Raw genomic sequence first — 21,677 nt, 5'->3', positions numbered from 1 at the left:
AGACAGGTGAGTCTCCTATCTCCAGGGCCAATGCCTCCCGACTTCCCAAGGACCAATGCATTTCTGTTCCAGCCTATTTCTACCTCCTGTCAATTCCCAGAACCTCCCAGATCTTCTCCTCTGAGCCCCCAAGTAGTGTTCAACCTACCCGGTCCCTCCCATCATCAAAATGAGTGGAGCTTTGAGAGAAAGCCCAGAACTATTTGTCCAGAGAACCAAAGTTTGAAAATAAGCATCTCTTCCTACCTCAGTCTATCCCTTGCAGGTTCTTGAAGATTTACAGCAGTCATTTCCACACCCCACCCACCAAGGACTTGGATAGCCTGCCCTGTCAAAACCAATCTGTTTTCCAGCAAAGAGTCCCCAGCTCAGGCAGGAAGGGTCTTTCACTGCCCCAGCTGAAATTAAGAACTTAGAAGTAGAAGTTGGGGGGGGGCGGGGGGCGGAGAGAGTGGGAGGGAGTATAGTGATAGGAAGTGACTAGGGTGTAGAAGTGGGGAGCTGAGGGGGGGATAGGTGGAGAAGAAGAGCTGAGGCTGGAGGACAACTGTGTCGGGGAGGCTGAAGAAGGGGATCCCTCTAGGAGTGGGAGGTCAGACTAGATCATCTCTGAGGTCTCTTTCAGCTCTGGATCAATGATCATTAAGAGGCTATGACTGCTACCTCCTTTCACCCAAACTGGAATCCTTGAAGGGGCAATGGAAGAAAAGGGCAAGATGGGAGAATGGACTTTAGAGATCAGAGTTAAATGGGGAGAGTTGATTGCCACTCGGGGTATCAATTGTTGGGGTGGAGGGCTGTGTTTTCTAAATAACAGAGATAGTGGCAACTCCCCCCTTTTCTTCCTTCCCTTCCCCTTTAATAATTCCCTTCTCTTTTCCATCTTCAATCCTCATCCCAATACCTGTTTCCCACCAAACTGTCACTTTCCACCCCCATTTCGTCCATCACTACTAAAGCCTCCCCCCATCTACACTTGGAAAAGGAGAGATAGGTTTCCCAGCGACTCCCTGCACACCACACACACACACACACACACACACACACACACACACACACCTGCTTTTGATGGGGGGGTAGGAGTGTGGGGAGGGGGGGGGTGGAGGGGTGCACTCGCCTCGGATTCCTGCTGTAAAAACTGAGCGTCCAAGACCAGGCATGCGCAGCCTCCTCGGGCGCATTGTGCTGGGGACTGACTGCTTCTCAGAGTCTCTCCACTGACTCGGGAGCAGCCTGCGCTCGGCCCCCCCCCCCCATCCCACCCCCACCCCCGCCTCCTAGCCCAGCACCTCTCCCGGTCCCCCGCCCCCAGTCACACACACACACACACACACACACACACACACACACACAGAGACACGCGCGCACACGGGCGCGCGTGAACACAGCCAATGCAGCTTTTAAAAAGGGCCAGTTGCAGATTGAAAGGCTGCTCCATGTGAAAGCTGGTTTGTTGCTATTGATTGCACCTCCCGTGTTGACAAACGGCCCGGGCGCCGCCGCCGCCGCCGCCGCCGCTGCCGCCGTCGCTGCCGCCGCCGCCGCCGGGGCTTTGCAGTCCGGGGCTGCAGTTTGCAGGGAACGAGCGGAGGGAGCGGAGCGGGGCGCGTGCTGCTTTAATTCCACGTCAGCTCAACTTTGATCAATATCCCCCTGCCGGCGGCGGCCCAATCGGAGGCGCCTGCCCAGCCAGCAGCCAGCCAGCCCGCAGCCAGCCAGCCAGCACAGAGCCAGCACAGAGCCAGCCGGCTAGCGAGCGAGCCCGCAGCCTCGGCTCGGGCTGCTGCTGCTCCCCTTAGCCCTCCGTACCCATCATATTTGGGGAAAGTCGGGGGTTAAAAAAAAACCATTCTTCTTATTCTTTTTAGGGACGGGAAAGAGGAATTGCTCTAGTCATTCGCGCTTCTAGATTGGTGTGAAGACAGAAGGGGGGAGTGATTGATAGAGAGGGGGTAGAGGAGAGACACACAGAGAGAGAGAGAGACAAGGAGCCAGAGAGAGAGAGAGAAAGACAGCGAGAGAAGAGAGAGAAAGAGAGAGAAGACGAGAGGCAGTGAAAAAGAAGAGAGGAAAGAAGGAGAAAGAGAAGAAGGAAAAGTGAGACTAAGAAAGCGGAGAGAGAAAAGAGGAGAAACAGAAAAGAGAGACCGGAGAGAGAGTGAAGAGACAGAGAGAAAGAGAGACAGCGGAGACAGAGGAAAGGGAGGGGGAGGCAGAGGAGGAGAGGGGAGGGAGGAAGAGAAGAGAGGAGGGAGGGAGGGAGAAGAGGAGGAGGGAGAGGAGAGGGTAGAGGAGAGAGAGAGAGAGAGAGAGAGAGAGAGAGAGAGAGAGAGGAGAGAGAGAGAGAGAAGAGAGAGAGAGAGAGAGAGAGAGAGAGAGAGAGGAGGCAGTGAGCGAGGGAGAGCAAGAGAGGGAAAGGAGAGAATAAGAAGAGGAGGAGGAGAAAGAGGAAGACTAGTGTGTGCGGGGCAGAGAGGAAAAGCAAGTTGGAGAGCGGGTGGAGAAGAGCCTGAGAATTCTTTTTTTATTCTTCCTTTCCCCAATTAGAAGCTTTTTGATTTTTCTTTCATTTCCTTTCCTTTTTTTCCTTTTTTGATTAGTCCGAGTTGCGCCCATGCATTTTGCAGTTTCCTTTTAGGAAAGGAAGCAGGGCAATGCTGAAGAAAATGAGGCAAGGCGCGCTCCAGACCAGCTGCCTCCTGGTCCTGGGGTTCTTGGCTCATTCTTTCGGAGGATTCCCCAACACCATCAGTATAGGTAAGCGCGATCCGGAGCCGAAGCCCAGGGCAGAGCCAGCATCCGAGCCCGAGCCGAGCCGGGACCGGGAGGGGAAGGCAGGCCGACGGCAGCCCCCCCCCCTCCCCCGAGTCCCGGAGCTCCTGGCCTTGGAGAGTTGGACTGCGGCTGCGGCGGCTCCTTCTCGCCCGGCACGCCTTGAGCTCCTGGCACCTGCAGGGGAAACTCCGGGCTCTGGGCGGAGGGGAGGGGGGGCGCAAAGCTTGGGGCCGTCGGGGCTGGGGGTGCCCAAGAGGAGCCCGGCGGCAAGCAGAAGAGGCAGAGACAGGGGCCGCTCCGCACTGCTTCTGGGGGGATGTGGGGGAGCCGGACTACCGGCTGCTCGGCTAGCTCTCCCGATTTCGCCCTGGCATCCTGCTCCTGGCACTTATCCCAGGGTGATGCCCGGCTGCAGCCAGTGCCAGGGCGCGGGAGCAGCCGGGCCGGGATGGGTTGGGGGGGGCGGAGAAAAAGGAAAGAAAAGAAACGAAAAGAAAAAGGGGAAACGGAAGGTAGACCCGTTTCTCCGGCAGGAGAGAAGGAAGGGTATAATTCGGCCCCATTTTTAAGGCGGTTGGGGGGGGGAGGCTGTTGGGGGTAGAAAAGACATTTTACCTCCGCCTTCGAAAGAGAGGAGAAGAACAGCGGGTTCGAGAGCTTAGGGATGAGAGGACCCCGCTTTAGAGGAGGCAGACAGGGACTATTGGAAAGGGGAACCCGAGAAGCTGGGGGGGAAAAACTAGAGCCGTTTGGGGTAGGCAGACGGGCTATTGACAGGATGCTATTGCGGCGAGGGAGAGAGAGAGCAGAGAATGTTGGGGTGCAGAGACTGGAAAGAGGGGGGCGCTGCTGGCGGAGACAAGGTGGATTGTCTGAAGGGGCCGGGGTCTCTCGGGGGGGGGAGGGGGAGAAGGCAATAGATAGGAGACCAGGCAGCAGGTAGAGACGTTACGCCGATCGGAAAGTGGCCCTGGCTCCCGGCTGGCTGGCGGGCATCGGGCACCAGGGGGACGGGGAGTTAGTGCCCTCGGCTTAGGCATCGGTACGTGTGCACAAGCGCTGAAGTTCCCACAGTCGCCCTGGTCACAGTGTCTGGCACCCAGGACCCGGTCTGGGAGTGGGACCCAAGGAGAGCGGTCCCTCCCTGAGAGGGAGTGGGGTGCGAGGTGGCCCCCAACGCCCAAAGTGGCGAGGCGCGATGGTGGCTGCGGCTGCGGCTGCGGCTGCGGCGGTGTAGACTGCCTGGGAAAGCTACTGCTCGCTGAGCTGGGGCTGGGGGGGGAGGGGGGCGGCTCGGGGACGCGAGGGATAACAAATCTCCCATCGCCCCCCCCCCCGCGAGACCCCGCTTCGCTTCCTTCCCCACCGCCAGCGGAGGGAGAGGGGGGATCGATGAACCTTTGCCCAGCCCCCCCCCCATCCCAGCCCCAAGCCGAGGAGTCCTCGGTTTGTGCGGCCCCCGCCCCCGCCGCGGGCAGAATCCCTCAGGCGGCCCTGAGGGAGGCCCCCCCCTCCAATCTCTGATCCCTTTGCTCCTAGGTGGACTCTTCATGAGAAACACCGTCCAGGAGCACAGCGCTTTCCGCTTTGCCGTCCAGTTATACAACACCAACCAGAACACCACCGAGAAGCCCTTCCATTTGAATTACCACGTTGATCACTTGGACTCTTCCAATAGTTTCTCTGTGACTAACGCTTGTAAGTAGCGCTGCCTGGTCTCCCTCGGGACGCCTGCCATTTGCACTGGGCTGGCCGACTTTGGCCTGATGGGGCCCTCTCTGAGGGTGGCGGGAGGATGGGGGAGAGAGGGGCACTTCTCCCCTCGGAAGCAGGCGTTAAGCCCTCGGGGATTGACAATCCGGTTAAGGCCAGGGGGAGAACTGACTCGGATGCAAAAGTGTCCATTCCTCCTCCTCCCCCTCCCTGCTCCCTGCCCCCCTCCCCGGGGGGGAGGGGGGGGCGCAGATGGCACATTTGTTCGGGGAGATCGCCTAAGACTTAGAAAGAAACGAGACAATCTCTCGACTGAGGAAATTGGAGATGCACATTACTTAGCCGCTTAGGTTAGTCCCTGCCTGGCCATGAGAAACAGCTGAATTTGACAAGTGCCTAATTCAGAGGAACCCAACGGGAGGAATTCTGGTAACAAGTGACCTTGAGGGGACAGATCCGGGCCGGGTTTCCTGGCCTCCTTCTGTCCTAGAAGATCACCTTTCTGCCAGAGACAGCCCTGATAGGAACTGTTAAGGCTACAAACTGATTGCAAGTGATGAATGCCGAGCCAGCTGAGAGGCGAGGGAAAATCCAAAGCTAGATCTTAATATTCTAAAAGCTACTTTGGCCTGTGGAATATTTTTTAATTCCTTCCCCGATCTGCCGCCTCCCTCCCCCCCTCCCCCGCCATTGTTAATGATAACATTATGTCCTTAATTTGGAGAAAGGGGGAAAAAAAAGAAAAACTCAAAATCCAGAAAGCTTGTGTAGGCACAGCATCTACCCCAAGTGGCACCTGAAACCCAGATTTTGCTGTCGTGTTGGGATTGTTTCTCTCTAAATGGGAAAATTTGAAGACCGGAGAGCATGGGGACCAGGATTTCTAGCACCCTGTTGGGGAATGGTTTTCCTTGAATGCAACAGTCTGTATGAATGAATAGGGCTTTTCAATGCAGGTTTACTTCCCTAAAAGTTTGGGAAAGATCGAAGAGGGTCGATGGCGTTTTGGTGTTAAGAACGGTTTGGCTGAGAGTGGGAGTTGGATTTTTTTTGTTGTTTTTTTTTTTTTTTTTTTTTTTTTGCAATTCGGGTTCTGAGGGAGAGGATCGAGCTGTGCATGCAGTTGAATAAACCTTTTCCCAAATCTGGCTGCCTCTAAGACTGGCCCCCAAAGTGGAATGGATGGTCCGAAGCCCCCGAACTATTTTTCCTTAGGCTAAAAGATTTAGGGGGTGGGATGGGGAGCTGAAGACGAGTACCGGGATGGGGAAGGTTACCGAAAAATCAGAGTCGAGCAACTTTCCCTGTTTTGAAGATATTTTAGCTGAGGCTACAGAGCCTTATTTTAACATTCTGCTCTATTAAGTATTTGACATCTTTGGGATTGCCGACAGGGATAAAAATAGGAACTGATTAATTTTGGCTAAGTGTGAAAGTTATAAAATGCCTGTCTATACTTTGCATCTTATTCCACTAATCTCATCCTGTCTCAACAGCACTTACAACACACACCTGACTCTTAATCCTTCCTCTCTGTAATCCCTTCAAGAGGCTGTATCTCAAACATAGCTTCCTAAATATCAATTATTCCGCTATCCAACCAGTCATCTGGCCAGAGAATGTTCATTTGCCCAGAATACTTTTTTTTTTCTTCATTGATGTGGACTAAGAGAAGAGTGTCAATTGTTAAATGAAACCATTTGTTAAATGCAAAATCTGCGACCAGCTCTTAGTCAATAATGAATGAAGCTAATGAAATGCATACCTGACACGACGCTCATAGTCGGATGCCTATCAGGAAATTGCCGTTACCATAGGGAAGCCGAATTGATAAAGCAGTCTCCCCTATTGGATTCGGTTTTAAAGAAAAAGGGAGTCAGCCCTGTTGACTCTGCCAATCCCTTTTCCTATTAGCAGAAAGCTAGCAGGATCCTCCGAACCAAATCCACGATGCTTCAGCTACCGAGCCTCTAAGTGGGCAAAGCTGTCAAAGAAAGGAAGCGAGGAGGTGACCCGATCCATGTAGCTATACCAATGCAGGACTTTAGAAAGCAATTCTTGTGAGGAACATATCCAGCTGTCCTTTGCCCACTCAGAGATGGTGCAGTGACAGACAGAGGACTCAGAAAGCTGTCATTCTCCCAGTCAGTTCCCTAAGCATACATCTTTGAATGTCACAGTCTGGGAATACAGGCCACCTCTTCAAGATGGCTTAGGATAGCTGCTGAGTGGGCTTGCCCATGGAAGCTTAGCCGGCCAAAGCATGGCTCAGATTGGAGGGAGTATGATGCGGTGGAAAGGTTGTTGGACTTGGGGTAGGAAGACCCGATTTCATATCCCTGCACTGTCCTGTGCTAGTTGTGTGACCTTGGACAAGTCAGCTTACCTCTCTGGGCCTCAGTTTCCTCCTCTGTAAAATGAGATGGTAGGACTAAGATGATCTCCAAAATCTCTTCCAGATCTAAATCCACATTGCTAAAACCACCTGAGAATAGAACAGGTGCTAGAAGAGCTGCTCTTTGCTCTCTAACAGCCCTCTCTGAGAATCTGCCTCGCTCTTACAAGTAGAAATCATCAGAAATGTTGTCATGAAACCTCTCTTCAGTGCTTGAACCTGGTAGGTAGTACCAGGAATAACTACTAGTGCCTTCATCGACTTCCCAAATGGCTGCCGTTCCCAATAAAAAGAGTTTCGGAAGCCTCCTATTGAAGCTGAGCTAGTGCAGGAAGTCGGAGGCCAGGGCCCAGAGTTCCCCAGATGGGGCCAAAAGTCATAAGCTCAGAGGATCAGGAGCTGATGAAAGAAAGGATCATCTCATCTAACCTTCTTATTACAAATGAGGATGACGGGATCCATCACCTTCCCCATTCCTCCCCATCAGTTTGGCCTGGGTTGGCCCAAGAGACAGTTTTCCTAATTGGCTCCTCTGGCATTCTAGGCTCAGACTCCTCCAACATGAGTTGGTTTCATTTCCCAGAGTGACACAATGGAAAATCTGTCATGTTTGGTCACAGGTCCTGGAGTGAAATCCTATAGTCCCTAGTTACTAGTTGAGTGACCTTCCCCTTCCTGGGCCTCAGTTTCTTCATCTGTAAAATGAGGGGATTGGACTAAATAGCCTCAGAGGCATCTTCTAGCTCTAGCTCTAGGATCCTCTGCTCCTTTTAGGCCTTTCCTACCCTAGATAAATACACACTAGCTAAGATCTGCCAAAAGAAAAGGCCCTTCCTCCCCTCTTAATACCTTCCCCCTGAAAATATCCTCCAGATAATCGTTTGTTTCTTGACAACCTTTTGATAGTGAGAAATGTATTTGGTAGGACTCTTCCCCCCTTACCCCCCCAGGGACACGGAGGCCAAAGAGAGGCCTCTGACTTCACGGCCAGTCCCTTTCTGAAGCTTCCGAACGAGGCAAATCGAAGTTTTAGCCCGTGGAATTCTTGCACGTCACCGGGAAGGTTTCGCAGAGTAGCTGGAGTTTGCTCCTTCGCTTTACGGTTTCTAGCCCCCATCCAGTGGTCAGAGGGATTATCTGTGCCTAATATCTGGGCGCCGGCACTTGGGCGTGCGCGCACACACACACTCACACACACACATACACGCGCGCACACACACGCACACGCACACACACGCAGCATCTGGAGAGCTCCCCAGACTCGTACACATTGCCACGGGAGCTCCGGGTCGCTGCCTCCTGGAAGCTCGGCGGGGCCGGGGTCCCTCGGCCGCCTCGCTGCCGTCGCCTTCTCCCTGGAAGGCCCCCTCCCGCCTCTCTCGCCGCCGTGCCGTGTGCTCTCCTAGCGCACTCCCGCTGCCGGCTTCAGCCTCTGCAGTGTCAGCTCATTAGCACACAGATCTCATATCCCCTCTCCGCACTGTCATTGCAAAAATTGCTGTTGCACACCTTTCCAGCCAACAAATGTGCTCGGGACGACGCGCTGTTTGCAAGAGGCAGGGAGACGGGCGGAGGGAACCTTCCAGGCTCCTCGGGCCGGAATCGTGCTCGCGGAGCACGGGCTGGAAGGGGAAGGCGCTGAGCAGCCGCGCAGCGGGGCAGGGGGAGGGGCGGCCCCTCAGGGCATGACTCGGGGCTGGGGATCTCGTTCAGGGACAGGCAGGACGCCTTCGGCTTGCGAACTGCGCCTGGTCCCTGAACGGTTTTCTCCGCGTCGTTTTTCCGAAGCGCTTCAGATACGCCTCGCTGCCCCCCGAGAAAGTCTTCCCCAGCCAGAAGACTTAGCCGAAAGCTTTCCTTCTCCGCTACCCCACCGAGTCCCAGGCTAATTAGCGAATTCTTCTAATTGCCGGGATCCAGTTAACTCTTTAACCCGGGAAGAAGAGATTTTCCCAATTCTCTCTTCCCTCCTATCCCATTTCTTTTTTTCCCCCTTTAAAGTTTTCCACTGAAGCTTTGGGAACTAGATGAGAATCTTCTCCAAGAATGCCTGAAGACCTAGCCACCCCCCCCCACCCCATTCCCCGCGCGCCCATCTTTAGAATCTCACATTGTCTAAAAGGATTCTGGTCCAGACCTGATTGTTCAATATCAGCTGGCCTGGCTATGTTTTGTTTCATCCCTGTAGCATCTCTCTCTCTCTCTCTCTCTCTCTCTCTCTCTCTCTCTCTCTCTCTCTCTCTCTCTCTCTCTCTTTACACACACACACACACACACACACACACACACACACACACACACACACACAAGTTGCTGCCACAGAGTATTTTTTGTGGCCACTCACTGTTAAGACAGTTGGCTCATCGGAAATGTGAGTTTTCTTTGTCCAACTGGCTTAGGCCATCGATGCCCATAGTAGGGCCAGCCAGAGACTGAAGTCATGTCCTCACAAAATCCTCTATTATTGTTATTTTGGTACAAAACGATGTGTGTGTGTGTGTGTGTGTGTGTGTGTGTGTGTGTGTGTGTGGAGAGAGAGAGAGAGAGAGAGAGAGAGAGAGCACAAATAGCAGAGACAGATACACACACAAAAGATTTCCTGATAGATTCTACCTTTTCTGCCTTGCCTTCTGCTATTCCTTCCTCACCCCAAAGAGGGCTGTTCTCTGCATCCTGCTGTTTTCTTTTGAAAGAGATAGAGTGATCAGGGTGGGGGATGTCCCTGGGTTTTTTTTTTATTAGATTTTGTAAAATTTTGATCATTTTTAATTCCATTGTTAGGGTAGGCAGAGATTATTGGCTGGTTTCATTTTAACAAATTGAAAAATAAATGAATCTGCAGAGGTTTCCTTATTAGTCTTCCCTTATGGAGAAGAAATTTGTCATTTTATGTAGTTGTTTGAAGGATTAAAAGACAGCCTGGACTTCCTAAGAGGGGAGGAGCAGGATTTTAGTTGGCAGTCTGATGCACCTCACCAAACTTCCTCAGATGGCTTTCCCTTCCAACGCTCTAGCCCAGGGACTGCAGATGGACCCAATTTATTCCAAAGGCCCTTACGGTGAAGTACCTTCCGTCTTGTCTGGAGGTCAGAGGAGCACCCATGAGCTTGGCCAGAGCTGGCTTAGAAACGAACAAAACTAGGGAGGTTTGGCTTTTACCTTGTGGACTTTTAGCCTTTGTCGCTTCAAGGACCCCGTGATGAAAGTGTGTGCTCGTTACCATGAAGCTTTGGCCCTTCTGTGCTCTAGAATACCAGCTGCCACAGCTGGGGGGAAAACCAAATCAAAAGCATCACCTAGTGGTCAATGCTCTGAGGTATTAGACTGGGCCTGGTTCTCCCTCAGAGCCTTTCCAGCTTGGGGAGGCCTGCCCGATTTGTGCTTCATTGATGCTGGCTTCCCAAATACAAGGTCTCATGCATATCACAATGTGACATCAGAGAAGGAAGGACTGGAGTGGAGGGTGGATGCTTGGACCAAGATCAACAGAGGCTTGCAGATTCAATTGGTTAGACCCCAGATCTAAAAAAGGAAAATTTCTTAAGAGAGATCATGTCCACATCTTAGGTTTTAGCATGGCCTTCCCCGGGAGTGTGCTGTCATTAGTCAGCGCTATGAATTAGAAACAGCCTTCCCAAGTGAATGAAGCAAAGTGCCAATTAAACAATCAACAAGAATTTATTGAGTGCCTACTATGTGTTGGGCATTGTTCTAGAGCCCTGGGGATACAAATGTAATGAATGAAATAATCCCTATGTATAAGGAATTGACTTTCTAACAACAGTACATACATATATACATATATATGTGTATATATATGTATATATATATATATATACATAAAACAATACTGTTATATATGTGCATACTACATATATAAAAAGTATGAACACAGAATAAATTAAAAATAGATCAAATAGATCTTCAATCCAAGGCAGTTAGGAAGTGAGAGTTGTATGGGTAAGAAAAGGTTTCCTGCAGAAGGTGGTACAGGAGTTGCAATCTTGAAGGAAAAAAAAGGATTTGAAGAGACTGAGGTGAGGGGAGAGTACATTTCAGACATGAGGACTAGTCGGTGCAAAGGCCCAGAGCCTGAAGACGGAGGGGCCTGTATGAAAGACATGGAGAAGGCCAGCTTGGCTGGAGTGAAGAGTTCAGGAGAAGGAGCAGTATACAATGAGACTGGAAAGGTAGGTTGGGGGAACAGTTGTAAAGGGCTATAAAAGTCAAAGAGACAGTTTATAGTTGACTCTAAGGGAATGGGTGGCCATTGGGATTTACTGACTAGGGGAAGGATGGGGAAATCTCTCTATCAGCAGTGTGGAGGATAGACTAAGTATGAAGAGACGAGCTAAAACTCAATTAGGAGATCGCCGTAATAATCTATGAGAGAGGTGATGAAGGTCTAGACTAAGGTGGTAGATGTATGAGAAGAGAGAAAAGTTGGGATTCAAGAGACCTGTGAGGATAGAGATGACAAAATTTGTCCAATGATTGAATAGGTGGGATGAGAGAGCGTGGAAACTAAGGCATCTTTTCCATAGCAACACTGAGTCTTGGCCAACAGGTGACAGTCATGAAAGTGACTTTGTTCGCACTTCCCTTCCCCTCCTGCCCCATGATGTCTTGCTGATCAGAGCCCCTCAAGGTCATGCCCAGTAGAGGCCTTTTTTTGCTCACCAACCCTCCATGATCCAGAGCTTTCCTAGCTGTCCTTACAATGCCCTCCCAAACCAAGGTCCCCCCCAAATCCCCTCAAGGCCCAAACTCTTACCACTTAAGTTGGTCATTTTTTTCAAAGCTCCTATTTCTTGAGGGATATGTTATTTAGAAAGCACTTTCCCCAAATGCACAGTTCATTCGATCTCCAGACAATGAGGGACTTGGGCTAGATGACCTCCAAAGAGCTCTTCTGCCACGGACCCTGGGACAAAGATAGGACAACTTTTATCACTGTACACCCAAAGAAGCTGAAACTTCAGAGGAATTGAAGGATCTGTCAAAGGTCACTCAGCTTAGAGCTAAGCCTGGAGTTCAGGCATTCTGGCTCCCAGTCTAGCTTCTTCCTATTGGCTGCTCTGTGGCTATCCTCCATGCCCTTGGCCTTCTATGCCCTATACCTTGCTATCTTCCCAATAACAATCACTGACTCATATTTTTTACACTACTTCTAAGATTTACAAAGCAATTTTCTAACCGCAATATGGTGAGACAGGTGGAAGGAGTATCATTATCCCCATTTTACAGATAAGAAAATGAAGTTCTTTGAGGAGGTAGAACAATGGAGAAGTGGCTAAGCTAGGACTCCAATCCAGAACTTTCTACTTCAGAATCTAGCATTCTTTTGATCACACAGTATTCATGTTTGACAGAGTTCATAGACACCCCTCTCTCACAAGAACACATCCCCAAGAGCTTTGTATTTTTTTTTAGGACCAGACCTGTGATTTCTTTGATATAAGGAAATTCCCTCTCCCAATGCAGATGAGTAGATTCTCTGTCCTTTTCTAAGCTTCAAAAGGTACCCGAGTCACTGAGAAGGAAAGAGACTTGCCAGGGTCACACAATTTGTATCAGCAGCATGACTTGACAAGTGACTTGCCTACATCAGCATGTATCAAACACTGGAGCACTTGGTCTCTCTGTATTTTATTATACCAAGAGCTCTTAAAGTTACCATTCCTTAATCGATAGGCAAACTAATGGAGCACCACTGTGAGCAGAGTCCTGTGTTAACATTGAGGGACGAACACCATTTAGATGAGAAATGGTCCTTGCCCTCTAAGGACACAGCTGCCCCTCTGGCTCTGGATCCATCTATCTGATCCTGGGAGGTAGATAGATAGGGATTTTTGGAAAACTAAAGGTAAGAATCTTAATAGTGGAATTTCAAATACCACTATTGGTGACTCAAGTCTTCCTACTCTCTCTAAGTGCAAGGCCAGCCCTGAACACAGACGTCAGTCCATCCGTCCGTGGGAGAGTACCATAGGTCAAATGTACGGAGAGAGCCTTTTAAAAGATAAAGCACTATGTAATGCCAATTATCATTATCATCATTAATGATGATATTGTGCTTATTATACCACATGGGGCAGAGGACAACTGGCACGTCATCCTGGACATGAAACTTCATGGATAGTTTGGGACATTATGAGAATTGGGCAATAATTGCAGTATCTGGAACTCTGCAGGTACGGCTTCAAATTCAACTCTAGAAACCAGAAAAGAAGTCTCTCTAGGGTGAAGGCATGGAAACAAAGAGGTTTTTCTGGGGTCAGAGAGTACCAACAGGTCACATGAGCTTGGGACAGGTGGAAATGGTCAGGATGGAGACACAACAGAGAAGGAGGGAAAGGGTTTTATTGTTTCTGATTGATAGTATGCAGGACCTCTTAAATAGGAACGACTCTGAGAATAGGAAAAGACTAAGATTTAGAAACCTTTGAAGATGCCATCCAGAACGTGACTGTAGGCTGATTTTGTACAATAGAGACATTGTTTAAGAGAGGATTCTTTGGTTTTCTCTGTACTTTGAGAACTCAGGCAGCTTAAAGCACAGTCTAGTGCACCAGATTTCTCCAGGGACATATTCACCATTGGGGAATGCAAATAGTGGCCGCGGGGAAAGATAAGCAGGTAACCAGACTCCCCCTAATTGTAATGCTTTGTCAGAAATAGACTTCATATGCCTCTCTAGCTCTCCCTACTGTCAGATCTTGCAGAAGAGCCAGGTTAGCAATTCCAGATTAGGTGTTCTAGCTCTTCCTGATTCTCTCTCCTGTCTTCAGGCAGTCTCAGTGCTTGGTGCCCTCTCTAGGACTGTCGGTAGAAGTTACTGTCTTCCTGCAGTTCAACTGCAAGTTTCATTTTGTGCAATCGAGTCATTGTTTTAAGAGGGGGTTCTTGGTTTAATCTGTACTTTGAGAACTCAAGCAGCTTAAAGCACAGTCCAGAGCATCAGATTTTCCCAGGGACTGCCTATGTTGTCTGGTGGAAGCCAATGAAAAGTGGGCATGTAGGATCATTATCATAGGATAGTAAGTGAGAAGGGACCTCAGAGACTATCTAATGCAACCTTTTCCCTATTTTACAGGTGAAGAAACTGAGGTCCAGAGAGGTTAAATGATTTTTCAAGGCCACATAGGTCATCAGAATCATAGATATAGAAACTCAAAGATACCTCAGAGACCTTTTATGATAACTCCTCAATTTACACCTAGGAAAACTGAGGCCCAGACAAAAGAAGAGATTTACCCAACGGTCTAAAGTCCACTCTTCCCATCTCAGCAGCCTTTGGGTGTTCCTGGCTTTTTTTTTCACATTCACATTTTTTTTCCACATATTTTATTCCCCACTGGCCATGGTCTTTTAGAAATGTTGACTTCTTTTGGAGGCAGGGCAGTAGGGAAAGAAAAAGGGACTCGGTCAGCCCAAATCCATCAATTCCACTAGTCTAGAGTAGGGGGGATTTTGATAGTGAAGTATAAAAATTCTCCCAGCCCAATTCCTCCCCAGTTCGACACCCCCTGCCAGCCTGCCCAGCTGCCTTCAGAGGGAGGAGCCCATGGCATCCAGCAGGAGGAGAATCCAGCCCATTCTGGCCCCAGGAGCTCACTCGCAAATTCCCAACAAATGCTGTAATAAGGAACGCATCTCTCAGCAGGACTGCGTACCTACCATTTCTGCTGTGTCTGCAGGAGGCTCGCTTAGCAAAGACGAGAAGGGAACATATGTTTTCCCCCCTACCCCCTCTTAAATTACAAGCCTGGTGAGAGAGCTGGCGGTTTAGTGTGGTACATGCAGGAGTGTGGTATAGAGTTAAGGACATGAAGAAGGAAAGAGGTTCACTGAGACCTCTTGACAGCTCCTTCTCTGCTTTGCACTCTGGCCATTCTTAGGGGGCTACCCGCTCTGACATCCCCAACTCCTCAGACTCCCAACTTGCCTATCTCTGTTCCATCCCAAAATGTACCATTTGCATACCAACTGCCTGATCTCCTTCCAAGCAGAGCTGAAAGTGAACATTCTTATTCTACATACAAGGTCTAAGAGGCCTAGAGGAGATCACCAAGATATAATGAATGACAAGGATGCTGGACTCCTAGTCAGAGGAGTAAGGCACCCATCCCTTGGAAGGTAGTGGGGCACTGTGGGAAAAAAATGCCAAATTCTGAGCCACAGGACCTGGGAGAAAATCCCTGATCTACTCACTACCTGTGTGACCTTAAGCAAATGATTTTGGTGCTTTAAGTCTTTATTTTCTTAGCTGTAAAATGAAGGTGCTAGACTAGACCTCTGAGGTCCCCTCAAAGTCTAATGCCAAGACTGGACATATGACCTTGGTCCTTCACTTTTCCTGGACCTCAACACCCTAATTGCTAGGATGAGGGGATTAGCCTCAGAGGTCTCTTTTAGTTTCAAGTCTATGATCCAGCGATGTCTCCTTAGAATTCACTTTCCCTCTACGGACCTCACAGTTCCCGTTTGTAACAGCAGGAGGCTGAATGACATGATCTCTTAAGACTGTCCTTTCCAATTCTGACATCTGAGATCCTGTAACCTCTGACCTTCTGCTTTACACACTTAGACCCAGGTCCAGCAGCAGGAGGAAGCAAGTGTTTACATGATATAGTTAGGGGATGCCTAGAGGTACCCCTTGCTCCATCCCACCCTCAGTTTCTTCCTTATCATAGACAGAATCTCCTTTCTTTGGGTAAAGGCATCGAAGGCCATTGTTAACCTGCATATATGTTATCTAAAAGAAGGGAACCACTATCTGTAATGAATACTTGAGCATGGATTAGTTTCTCAGATGAACTTCTGTCACCTAGCAGGACCCCAAGGGCACAGGAATTGGGACAGGTAAGTTTTGTGATGGAAATACTGAGAGCATGAGGTGCCATTCAGGGAGGGAACATCAAGATGGGCTGTAGTAAGGCCCTGGGGCAATTAATGTATAGAGTGAGGCTCAAAGAAGTAGAGGGAGGGAATCTGAATATGGGCTCTGCCTGCCTCACCAATTATAAGATGTATACTTAGGTGTCCTCTAGGAACATGAGCCGTTCCCGCTAATTTAATGTCTGATCGTAGTTGCCTCCTACTATTGACCTCCATGAAACCAGGCCCTTTTGGGAAGAGTGAGGCCTTTGGCTCATTTGCAACAGTGATAGATTATCCCCAACATTAGACGTACCTTCCACTGTCCTTTTGTGGAAGTTTCATTCATTTACTGTCTCCTCTCATTTATTCTCCGTTACTGAATTATCCACTTGGTAGATTGCTCATGGAAACTCAGGCCCTGCTTCCTGCAGCTCTCCTGCCAGCTGCCAGGCTGCCATCAGTAGGCCTGATAAAGAAAGAGAGCAGAGAGGGGTAAGTGTGGAAGTGTCTGCGCTGGTAAGTCTGTCTGTTACAGTCAAAGATGAAAAACCGATCGACATCTACAGTTGGCCAGAACAGGTCACGAGATCTCAGGGCCTTGAGCTCAAAGGGATTTCAGAGACCAGCTAGCCCAGTCCTCTAATTTTACACAAAAGAAAACTGAGGTCCAAAGAACTGAAGTGATTTTTCCAAGGTCCCAGAGGTAAATAAGTTTCAGAGACAGGATTTAAATGTAGGTCTTCTGATTCCAGATTCAACACTCTTTTCACTGTGACACGCTGTGTTCTGTTTACTGCTTTGTTTTCGATGCCAATTGTAGCTCATTGAAGTGAAACCTAATGTTTTACTCAGATATTAGTCCATATAAGGGTTTCCTAGCACTGGCTGCCTCTCTGATGTAAAATGAAAAATATATAACATGCACATTTTTAAAAACGTGTGACTTCTGATGGACTAGAATTGAGGTCCTTAGTTAAATAAATATATCAACAATTAGTTTTCGAAAGTGAATTGGAGACTCAGGAGTAACGATGCACAAAGCTGCATTTGTCCTTCACACCTTTGAACATTAGCCAGTGTTTGCTATTCAGTGATAACATAGAAGTTCCATCCCAGCATCCTTTAAAACAGAGTTGGGGAACCTTTCTTCTGCCACGGGCCATTTGGATATTTATAATATCATCCACGGGCCATACAAAGTTATCAACTTAGAGAACTCAAACAGTGGGAGGTTGCTGTACCTAGCTTTCAGCTCAACATCGTCTGTGGTTCCCTTAGCAAATGATTTGGGGGCCTTATACACAAGTCGCCGCCTCCCCATCCCTGCTTTAAACATTGAAAAAATATGATTTCTTTCTCCAAAGTGGGATTTTCCTCTATGCTAGCCACACCAGTGGTAAGAGCCTCATCCCATCCTAGCTCATCACTGGGGCTTCTATTGGCTGAAGTTTCTTAGAATAGCAAAAGGATTAGGGATCAAATTATACAACCAGTAGGCTGTAAAACCTGAATTTTCATACAGAAAATCTTAGTGTATATCCCAGGTGGATGAAATCCTCTCAGTCTAAGCTTACAATAATAAATTAAAAAAACAATAATAAGGATATGACAGGGTGTTGATTTATTCCAAAAGGATAGAATCCTTGATCTTAGCACATATGTATAATTTACTTTCATTCACACATCTGAGAATTACCTACTAGCAGTATATCCTTGGACAAGCCACTTTCCCTTTCTGGGACTCAGTTTCCTCATCTGTAAAATGAAGGGGATTGGATTAATCGACCTCTGAGGTCCTTCTAGCTCCACATCTATAATCCCATGTATTTCTCTGCTAGGGCAGCCTGTTTTTTAGGAGTGGACTCCAGCCTAAACATACTATAGCTCATATCAAGAGATAATCTTTTTTGTGGGCCTTCCACAGCCTCTGTTAGTAACTGTTTTGGTCAAAAGAAGGGCCTGACTCAGGGCCATAAACAAATCATCAGCTAAGTCACCTAGCAGTGGTCTGTAGGGACACTACTAATAGATGCTAAAGTCCCCAGGGACCTTAAAAGAAAAGAAAGAGAAAGGGACAATGACAGGGAGAGGGCAAAGCAAATTAGACACACTGTTTGGGAACCCTTTGATTGGCACCTTAGCCCAGACACTGGCTGGTCCTCCCCATCAGGATTGGTCTGGGATAAAATTGTGATGTTGGCCTCCACTAACTATATTTCAGTGTCCCCGTACCCTCCCTAGTGCAATCCTCTAAAACCCTCTGTCAAAACCTGCCCTAAGTGGGGGGAAATCCTATTAGTCATCTAAACAAGAGTGTGAATTAAAGTCCCTATGTCCTCTCTCCTAGGGCATATTTATTCTTAAGCTACTTTCTCTGCTAGGCAGCCTGCTTTTTAGGAGGGGACTCTAGCCTAAACATACTATAGCTCATATCAAGAGATAATCGTTTTTGGTGGGCCTTCCACAGCCTGTTAGTTAGTAACTATATCGGATAAAAGAAGGGCCTGACTCAGGGCCATAAACAAATCATCAGCTAAATTACCTAGCTGTGGAAAAAAATATTAGACATGGGCAAGTAGGCAGAAAACACCTGGAGAAAGTAGCCCTTCTTATTATGACTAAAACAAAATCCCACCATCTATTCTTCTTAGGCTTTGCACCATTCTGGTTCAGAGTATTTCATATCTACTTTAATATCATGTATCTTTAAGGCCTTCAGAGTGCTAGTCTAATTCCTTCCAATTTACAGATGGGGAAACAGAGGCCCAGGGAGGTAAAGAGACTTAGCCAAAGTCATCCATAGGATCACAGATACAGAACTGAAAAGGACTTCAGAGTTCGGCTAGTCCAACTCCCTTCAATTTACAGATGGGGAAACTGAGGCCCAGAAAAGTAAAGAGATTTAGCCAAATTCATCCATAGGATCACAGATATAGAACTGAAAAGGACTTCAGAGTTTGACTAGTCCAATTCCCACCGATCTGCAGATGGGGAAACTGAAGCCCAGAAAATTAAATGATAGGATCGTGGATCTAGAGATATTAGGGAACCTAATACAACACTTTCACTTTACAAATGAGGAAACTGAGGCCCAGAGAGGGGAAGTGGCTTGCCTAAGGGTTACACAAATAGTCAGATGTGAGATTTGAATCCAGGTCTTCCTACCTCCAAGTCTGACAGTTTATTGAATATACCATGCTGAAATTAGGGATCCAGAAGTTTTTGCCCAAGAGAAGTGCTAGAGTTCTGCTATTTGAGAGCCATGAAAGAGCTAATATTTATTTGGTCCATTCCCCACTTGCAGGTAGGTGAATATCTGAGAGATTTCTTCTCTTCTTCAAGTTCTCCAGGAAGGAAGCCTCCTTACAATCCCTCCATTTTCCTTCATAATTTTTAGCATCCTTCAAATACAACAGGTATTTATTAGGCACCTACTAAGTACAGAACTCCCTGCTTGGCCCCGGAGGAGGCTAAATTCTGAGAGATCTTAGCCCTCTGATCACGATGGGGTATGTGACATGTAGACGGATAAGTGGAAAGGGCCATGATGCGTGATAAGTACACTCGAAAAAGGCAAGCCAAGTGTTCTCTGAGATCCCCTGGGCCTGGGTTTGGAGCTTTATCCATTTGGGAGGAATTGTACTTTACATTTTCAGCTTCTGCAAGCCAGGCAGTGTCTAAAGACAGCTCTGTTGCCACTTAAACCAAAATCAGCTGCTTATTAAGAAGGCAACAGGAGTATTTTTGCCAACAGAAACAGAGCACACTTTCTGTGTGTGTGTGTGTGTGTGTGTGTGTGTGTGTGTGTGTGTGTGTCCTATCAACCTGAGCATCATCTCCAGATCAGAATGTCATCAATGAAAAAAAGTCTGTGGTTAGATTAGGTCTAATCCAAGCTAATTATCTTGGCTCTTCTAGATGTGCTCAGGTCTACACTGAGCCTAAAGGTTTCCTTTTCATAGGGTATGAATTCGTAAAATAGAAAAAGTTAGGGCTAGGACGAGTCTTAAAAGGACAGAGATGGAAGGGTCCTTAGAACATAGAATGTCAAGTCTGAGAAGAACCTTAGAACATGGACTATCAGAGCTAGGAGAAACTACAGCATAGAGAATGTCAGAACTGGAAGATTGCTTAGAACATGGAAGGGCCTTAGAACATGGAAGATTAGGGCTGGGACTAGGAAAGGGGTGTGTTAGAAATACAAAAACGTCAAAACAAGAAGATACCTTACAACCTAGAACATTAGACTAGGAGGGGCATTCAGGATGTAAAACATTCTGTTTGGAGGATCATAGAATAGACTGAAAGGGTCCCTAGATCACAGAATGTCAGAGTGAAGACATAGACAGTATCAGATCTGGGAAGGATTGGAGGATCATAGAATAGACTGAAAGGGTCCCTAGATCACAGAATGTCAGAGTGAAGACATAGACAGTATCAGATCTGGGAAGGATTGGAGGATCATAGAATAGACTGAAAGGGTCCCTAGATCACAGAATGTCAGAGTGAAGACATAGACAGTATCAGATCTGGGAAGGATCTTAGAACATGGGATGTCAGGTCTGAAAGGGAATTTAGGACACACAATAGCAGAGCTAGAAGGGATATTTTGAATAGAGAATGTAATAACTAGAAGAGAATTTAGAACATAGAAGCTCAAAACTGAGAGGGACTTTAGAACACAGAATATCAAAGATAAGAGAACTAGAGAACATTAGAGTTGAGAAAAACTTAGAATAGAGAGTATCAGAGCAGGAAGGGAGCTTAGAATATTGAAAGTCAGAGCTGGGAGGGGCCTTGTAACATGGAAGATCAGGTCTGAGGCTAGGAAGGGGGTACATTAGAATACAAAAATGTCAGAGCAGAGAGAGATCTTAGAACATAGTGGCTAAGACTGGGAGAGTCTATAGGACATCAAAGGTCTAAGCTGGGAAGGACCATAGAATAGAGGAAGTCAGAGCTGGAAGGGCACTTAGGGCATAGAACATCAGAACTGGGAGGGGTCACAGAACACAAAACTAAGAGGCTTGGAGGGAGCTCTGAACAATTGTCAGAGCAGGGAGGAACCATACAATGGAGAATGTCAGAGCTGGAAGAGAACTAAGCTGGGAAGAAGAATAGAACACAGAAAATCAGAGCTGGGAGGGCCCTTAGAACACAGTATATCAGAGCTGGGAGGGACCAAACAATAGAGAATGTCAATACTAAAAGGCATCTTAGAACAAAGAATGTCAAAGCTGGAAGGAGATAGGAGGGCCCTGCCTTTTGTCATGGAGGATCATGCCTCTGCTGGGAAGGGGATGCTGGAAAATATAAAACTGTAAAATCCAAAAGAGACTTTAGAACATATTAGATCAGCGTGGGACTTAGAACATAAAAGGTCTAAGCTGGGAAGAGCCATAGAACTGGAAGAGAGCTTTGAAAATAGAAAGTCAGAGCTGGACTTACAAGACATGGCAAGTGACAACTTGGGAGGAATTTAAAACATATATCTAAGCTGGGGCAGGCCCTTAGACCAGAGAATTTCAGAGCTGAGAGGATCCTTAAAACACAGAATTACATAGTTGGGAGGGACCACAGAATAGAGAAAGTCAGAACTTAGAATATGGTACGTGAGGTGGAGGGAAGAATAGAGAATGTTAAAGCAGGAAGAGATCTTAGAACAGAGAATGTCGGAGCTAAGAAAACAGAATTTCTGGAAGGGTCATTAGAATATTGAATGTTAGAGTTGGGAGGGAAATTAGAAGTGATAATGTCAGAACTGGAAGAGACCTTAGAACCTGGAAGATTAGAGCTAGGGAGATCTTTAGTACATGGAAGATGAAAGCTAGGAGGGAATATAGAACAGAATGTGTGAGATGGGAGGGGTCTTAGAACTTAGAATGTCAGAGCTGGGAGGAACTTTAGAATA

The 21,677-nt window shown here is 47.8% G+C and overlaps 1 protein-coding gene across 6 annotated transcripts in view; it reads left to right on the top strand.

Moving 5' to 3' along the window:
- The first annotated feature begins 2,369 nt into the window (after nucleotides 1-2,369).
- Nucleotides 2,370-21,677, top strand: part of GRIA3 (glutamate ionotropic receptor AMPA type subunit 3) — a 279,563-nt gene continuing 260,255 nt past the window's right edge. For all 6 annotated transcript variants that reach the window (XR_007948819.1, XM_051968621.1, XM_051968620.1 and 3 more), the window contains exons 1-2: nucleotides 2,370-2,757; nucleotides 4,315-4,473. Coding sequence is in view for 5 of the 6 variants with exons in the window: in XM_051968621.1 (XP_051824581.1) it covers nucleotides 2,655-2,757; nucleotides 4,315-4,473 (262 nt within the window). In the remaining variant the exon portion in view is untranslated. The remainder of the gene's footprint in view (nucleotides 2,758-4,314; nucleotides 4,474-21,677) is intronic.

Source organism: Antechinus flavipes, chromosome X, assembly GCF_016432865.1.
Source record: "Antechinus flavipes isolate AdamAnt ecotype Samford, QLD, Australia chromosome X, AdamAnt_v2, whole genome shotgun sequence".
Lineage (NCBI taxonomy): Eukaryota > Metazoa > Chordata > Mammalia > Dasyuromorphia > Dasyuridae > Antechinus > Antechinus flavipes.
Note: the sequence above shows the minus strand (reverse complement) of the source record. Positions and strands in the feature narration are given on the sequence as shown.